This window comes from Lolium perenne, chromosome 3, assembly GCF_019359855.2.
Source record: "Lolium perenne isolate Kyuss_39 chromosome 3, Kyuss_2.0, whole genome shotgun sequence".
Taxonomy (NCBI): domain Eukaryota; kingdom Viridiplantae; phylum Streptophyta; class Magnoliopsida; order Poales; family Poaceae; genus Lolium; species Lolium perenne.
In genome coordinates this window covers 220,178,928-220,186,181 of record NC_067246.2, presented here as the reverse complement: position 1 = coordinate 220,186,181, position 7,254 = coordinate 220,178,928, and the positions used below count along the sequence as shown (strand labels likewise).

Here is a 7,254-nt window from a genome sequence, read left to right as displayed (position 1 = left end):
GTTTGCCAGCTCGTTCACCACTGTCCACACTAATAATACAGTAGTATGTAGCATGCAAATTTATTACGGGCCGACCGCCTTGCCACTGATTAATACGGAGTATTCTACTGTAGTAAGATTGTCCGAAGCAACCACTAGCTTCCTGGTATAACTCTACAACTTTTACATCACACACACATTGATTCGCAGGTTAGGACGTAACTTTCCACGCTGGTTTACGTCGCATGCGACGTTTTTATGACCCACGTTCTGCGGGCTGATCGCTTCCGATCGAATCTTACGTTGCCTGCGTCATTTTTTTATGTCGTTTGGTGCGCGCACGGAAGGGTGCACCGCTCCGCGCCGGATGAAGAGGCTCTATTCAAATTTTAAATCCATTTAGTGTACCGGATGGAAACCACCATAGCCGTGAGAAATTGTCGTTTTGGTATTTTTTTGTTCACGGTCCGCAACGGTTCTATACACCAACATCGTTTGGAGACAATAAAGGACTTGACTACGCGGCGGCGCCGCACATCTGCCCTGCCCGTGCGACGGTTTCGGGCCCACCCACGTTAGCTGGCTGGCGCAGCACATCCCACCCACGACGTTTTCTTCTCGCTCAAGACAAATCGATTGGGCCCCACCCACGTGACGAGAGCGCGCGTAGCAAGCGGGAAAAATGCCTCCCTCCCGACAGCTCTCCTGCCAGCCCCACCCCATTAATTAGCCAGGTGGTCCCTACCCCTGACGATCTCCTTCTTCCTCAAGACAAATCAGCCTGAAAACAGAACTAGATCTTGAGGAGAGAACGACGAACAGGATCTGAAGAAGGGGAAAACCATGGCAGAGAAACTGAAGACCTCCTACATCTAGAAGAACTAAAATTCGAAGATTCCAATACAGGTATGAGCACCTTTCACAGGGAAAAAGTAGTCCGTCTCACCTCCCTTGTCTCACACCTCAAAAATCGGCTAGAAAAACTCATCTTGTAGAGAAGAACACAGTAGGTTGATCCATAAGAAATAACTTGTTACTGAAGAAATATACTTCTGGGATTGTACACAGTAGGTTGATCCATAAGAACACAGTAGGTTGAACACAGTAGATTTTTTCCCATCAGTATCTGTAAACACAGTAGATACTTCTGGGATTCTGTATCTATGAACAAGCAAAATAGATGGGGAAAACGTAGCAAATCCCAACAAATAAGAAATCTGGTAGAACCAACATAAGGGCTCATCAAAATAAAAATCTGGTAGAAACTTGACAAGCCAAGATATTGGTTCTCCGCATTAATCTTGCATGCTTTTCTGCACCTTACTTTTGATCAACTTTGAAAAAGGGATCAGATCTTCTTTTTCTGCACCTTCATTTGATCAACATTGGAAAAAAAGGATCAGATCTTCTTCCTGTATTACCATGACAAGGTAAACATGGAAGGATCAGATCAACTGACTACTTTGAACAAACTTTGATGCAGGTTGCAGAAAAGGAGATGAACATGAATATGCAAATGGAAGTACCAGCAGTTACTTTATCAGATCATGCAGGATCTAGTAAGACAGGTCAGTATGAACAGAGCAAAAAATAACACATATAACCTGCCAGATAAACTACCAGGTTAGTTGCCAGATAAAACTACCAGGTTAGTGGCCAAAAATAACTACCAGGTTAGTTGCCAGATAAACTACCAAACAGTATCCATGTTAATTATGAGCAAATACCAGACTACTTGATTCCACAATAATTTGGTAGACAAAAAAGGAAAAACAACCATATAGATTTCCACAGACACAACTTCCACCTATAAATTGCAAAAAGAAGACAAGAACTACCACATTATTGCTCCCTGGCCTAATCACTTGTTTTATGTACATCCACATACTGGCAGTAACTCATTACTAAAAAAATACATTTGTTTTCTGCAGGAACACACAATGAAGGGGGCAGCTCCATAGCTCTGTCATCTGAGGCAGCATACACTGAGATTACACTTCCGGAATCCAGTGGTCAGCACACTCCTCCACGTGGACAGAACATTGGCAATGAAGCAAATCCAGAAGTAGTGTCGACCCCGCATGCGCCAACTGCAAGCATGAGATTCGATACACTTGAAGATGCCCAGCGGCACTACTTGGCATTTGCACGCAGGAGGGGTTTTGGAATAAGGTACAATTACAGAAAAAAATCTGAGGTTACTGGTGAGCTAATAAGAGCAGCTATGGTTTGTCACAAATCTGGTCACCAAGCAAAAACAAAAGAGGATACCCAAAAACCTAACCCAGTTGTGCCAGAAAGAATGAAGAACAGCAACGTTAGGACTGACTGTCCAGCTAGAATGGCTTTAAAGGTCAGGAATGGAAGCTGGTTAGTGACAGAATTCTGTGATGAACACAATCACCCCCTTCTGTTAAAGTGGTCCTTGACTGGTTTCTTACGCTCACACAAGGATATACCACAAGAAGACCAAGACTTCATTAGAATCCTACACTCGGTTAACATGGAAACAAGCAGAATGATGCAAGTGATGGCTACGCTGTACGAGTCAGTTGAAGGTGTGCCATATACCCCGAAAGAATTGGCAAATTTCAGATCAACACTACGAGCAAAAAACAAGTATACTGATATGCAGGATACCATGGCATACTTTGAGGCCACGAAGTTGCGAGACAAGGATTTCTACTACCGATACAAACTGGATGATGAGGACCGTGTCCAATACTTGTTTTGGGTAGATAGTGCTGCAAGAAAAGCATACAAGTCCTTCAATGACTGTGTATCTTTCGACGCAACATACATGACAAACAAATACAAAATGCCTTTCGCACCATTCATTGGAATAAACAATCATGGTCAGTCGATTCAACTAGGTTGCGGTTTCCTAAAGAATGAGCTTAGCGAGAGCTACATATGGCTTTTCGAGTCGTTCCTGATTGCAATGGATGGAGTTGCCCCAACAAACATGATAACAGACCAGGATGGTTCTATGCGTGCTGCAATGGAAAAGGTCTTCCCAAACACAACGCATCGAAACTGTAGATGGCATATTGTAGACAAAGCAACAGAAGAGGTTGGCCCGTTTGTTGCAAAGATACCAGGGCTCCGGGAAGAGATGAATGATTGCATCAACTGTAGCTTAACACCGGAAGAGTTTGAGACAAGATGGACCTTAATGATAAACAAATTTAATATCCAAGGGCATGAGAAAATTGCAGCTCTGTATAAAAAAAGAAGCAACTGGGTCCCTGCATACTTTATGCACAAGTTCTATCCTTTCCTACAGACAACTCAGCGTAGTGAAGGCTTCAATGCAGTTCTGAAAAAGTACATAACTTCCACAAACTCGGTGATTGAGTTCGTTCAGCAGTACGAAGATATCCAAGCAAAAATTATGAAAGCAGAGAACAAGGAAGAATCAGATTCATCCCTCCTAACGGCTAAAAAGTGGTGTTGGCACCCAATAGAGCAGCAGGTGGAAAAACTGTACACCAAAAACATCTATCATAGATTTCAGTTTGAAATGCAGTCCAGCATGTCATATAACATAAAACCGATAGGTGAAAACAGATATGAGGTTTACTGCATAACAAAATTTGTTCCACAGTACCACAACAGAGCCTATGAAGTCTATGCTGATCCTCCCAATGAGAATTACAGATGCACATGCTGCAAGTTTGAAAGGGATGGCATAGTCTGTTGTCACATTCTCAAGGTAAAAAAACATAATCGTTGATACATTTAGTCTGTACTTTGATAACGTTTAACATGATATACTTTGTGTTCAATTCAATGGTGAAAAAAAGATGAAAAAATGTCTAATTTGACATAAAATTGCAGGCAATGGTGCAGCTAGGAGTCTGTGAGTTCCCACTGAAATATGTCCTCCGCAGATGGACATGGAGTGCACAAGAAAATCTAGTTGAAGAGCTTCCTGGACAACCAGCTGTTATGCCAGAAGAATCAAGAAAGAAAATGTGGCTTTCGGTAAATTGCAACGAGTTCAAAGGTCTTGCAATGTGTGGGAATGAAACAGAAGATGGCCGGAAAATAGTTCGCATGCACATGAAAGCTATGAAAAAAGACTTGGCAGCACTAAAAAGAGAAACAGAAAAGAGAGCTAAAAAAGTAGCTACATCAAGTGCTACAGATCCTGCAGAAAATCCATCTACCCAAACAGCCCAGGCAAATTGTCCTACACAACAAGTCCCTCCACAGGTACCAAGCACTGGACCCCGAGCACGCAAGCCCCCATGCCGTAAAAGAAAATCAACAAAGTTCCTCAACATCTGCGGCGAATAACAGTACTGCCACAGCTCACAATGGGGGATTCACAGATGCAGAACCTTCAGAAACATCACAAGCAAACAACATACGAGATCCTCGTGTATCAAACACTAAGGGTAGGAAACGCAAGAAAGCTTTCCAAAAACCACTGGATATAGGGAGAAAAGAAATACGTGTTTGCAAACAGTGTGGTTCCACACAACATGATTTCAGGACATGTACACAGAGAGGAGAGCTCGCAGATGAGAATTAAGAAGTACTGATGATTTGTTCTTGAATGTAAAATGATCTTCAATTATGGGACATATTCCAGTTACTGTAATGTTATTTGACTCCATTCCTATCAAGTTGTTTTAGGCAAAAATAATGAGAACTAATATCTATTTATGTCTATTTATTACATAAGATATCTGCTGGTACCAAAAATGGTAGTGTTAGGCAGTGCCGTGTTCATGGACTTTGAAAATTCCAGTTGCTTCAAACTGTGGTTATGCATCCTACTTTGGAAGTCATGAATGTCCAATTTAATTAGGCTTGGCTACCAGATTGCACCTAGCAGCGCCGCACACTAGCTACTGTGGTTATGCAGTTGCCTCAAACTGTGGTTATGCGAGTTTGCATGCAGCAGTAGCTAACCCCGCGACCCCTATATTTAAAAGGGAAAATCTAGACAAAGGCGATGGGACTACGCGGCGGCGCTGCACGCGCACCCCTCCCGTGCGGCGGTTTCCCAGCTTGACGTTTCCATGCTCGTGAAGTGTTATGATGGGCCCGGACTACATTGCATGCATCCCACACCACCGCACTCATGCACCTGACTACTTTTCTGCTTAACCTGTTGTGCATGCATGTGAGAAAAGGTGTCCCGTCATCTAGGGTATTAAAATTAGGAGTAGAGATTTTGAAGTCACAATTCACAAGCATAATTATTTTGGCAGCCATACATCAGAAATCTGGTATCTAGGTGCTGTTAATATGGCAGCTATGACTTCTGCAAAATTTTGAGGCTAGGATTTTTTGGAATTTGGCAGCTAGGACATGCGAATCCAGCAGCTAGGTGCTGAAAATCTGGCAGTCACGGTACTAATAAATCACTAGTCAATGATCATTTAGCCGCTATGCATTAGAACCTGGCAGCCATAAATAATTGGGCAGGCAGTCAGGACGAACTTAGCAATTAGCTATGCACGTCTCAGTTTTTTTTGCAATAGTATCAACAAAAAAAGTGCTAGCTAGAATTAGTACCTAATTACCAGGTTAATTACACCTAGTAGCCAAATTTACAGTGCATGATTTACAGAATTGTCATTGTCACTGATTAATTAGGGTACCAGTACTATGATATTTGCCAAATTCTAGCGGTATAGCTCCCAAATTACTAATGTGTAGCTGCCAGATTCGAATTGGTAGATACCAACAACTGTTGAAATTGAGATGAATCCTTTGTCCCCAATTTTTTTGGAAACCATGCAACAAGGGATACTCACAGAATGTTATGCAAAAAACCTTCGTTGGAATCTCAGCAGAAAAATGAGCAAAATAAGATGTAGTAGGAGGGGGAAAATCTGGGTTCATCCATGAGAATCTTGCCGGCATGCTCAGGGGCGGAGCCAACAACACACCCGTGCGGCGCGCCACGATGGAAAATTACATCGGCCCCTATAGGCACCGCCTACTCCACCTAACATCTTATCTGTCTGTTTAACCTTATCTCTTGATTATCCGATGGAGGTACTGATGGTTTTTGCCTGTCAACTACTCTCTTGTGAGTGATTTTCAGTTGCATCTGTCTCTATTTTTTAAGAACATGGTATTCATTGCAATTTTATATCTAGAGAATTTGAAGTCATAATTTACAGGCACAATTATATTGGTAGCTAGGCGTTAGGAATCTGGGAGCTAGGTGTTGAGAATCTGGCAGCTACGTTTTTTGGAGGCTCGCAAACTATGCGCTGAGAATCTGGCAGCTAGGACTTGCGAATATGGCAGCTAGGCGCTGCGAATCTGGCAGCTAGGCGATGGGATTCTAGCAGCGATGATAACACAGTACTCAGCGAAACAGTAAACTTTTGACAATTAGACATTAAACCCTGGCAGCCATCAACAAGAATTTGGCAAGCATTCGAAATGAACTTGGCAGCCAGGTACCAATTATCTTATAATTGTGTACTTCTCATTTTTTTGCAACATTTTGCATTTAGAGTGTTACCTCTTGACTTATTTCACAGTTAAAACAACATTGTAATTGTGAAGAAATAACTTAATAAGTGTTACAGTAAAGATTTAAACCCTGGCAGCCATCAACAAGAATTTTCTGAACCTTTTGACAATCAAAACAGTAAACTTTTGACAATTAGACATTAAACCCTGGCAGCCATCAACAAGAATTTTCTGAACCTTCATGCCCCTATAGAATGCATTTAACAGAAGTAGAAAAAAAAGAAGATATCCTACCTGATTACATTGTTGAATAGGTTGTACCTCCACCTATCTTTCTCTTCATTGAAATCTGCAGTTAACCATCTATATGGATAAATCCTCCTTAACTTCAGCACATCATCTTTTGCAAGTGCAGGGACCTTCTGCCCATCCCACTTGTCGATATTATAGATAGTGTGGAAACCACAATCAAAACTTTCACATGAAAAAAAGGGGGAAAACTAGATTATTAAATAAGCAATGCGCAAAAAAGAAAAAACACACAATGAGGGAGTCCTGAAAAAGCAAAAGAAAATGTAAAGAGAAAAAATGACATACATATTTGCCTGTATTGGCACATCTATGATCTTCAGTTCCCAGTCCTTGATCTGAACCTTTGATGTGCTGTAGTGTATCTCCCATAAAGCCTTGATACTATTGATAAGACGAGTTGCATGACTAACAAGCGACTCGTCCCCTTGAGAACGCATGGAATCGAGTGCTTCAAACCTTTCAGCTTGAAAGTTCATAGACAAACAGTACCAGTGATTCCCCTCTTTATTTGCCTTT

At 41.8% G+C, this 7,254-nt stretch overlaps 1 protein-coding gene across 1 annotated transcript; it reads left to right on the top strand.

Moving 5' to 3' along the window:
- The first annotated feature begins 493 nt into the window (after window positions 1–493).
- LOC127343419 (protein FAR1-RELATED SEQUENCE 5-like) lies at window positions 494–4,281 on the top strand. Its single transcript, XM_051369551.2, has 4 exons — window positions 494–885; window positions 1,463–1,547; window positions 1,911–3,694; window positions 3,820–4,281. Exons 2-4 carry the CDS (start codon window positions 1,478–1,480, stop codon window positions 4,279–4,281), a joined length of 2,316 nt encoding a protein of 771 aa, XP_051225511.2. The 5' UTR covers window positions 494–885; window positions 1,463–1,477.
- The last annotated feature ends 2,973 nt before the right edge of the window (window positions 4,282–7,254 follow it).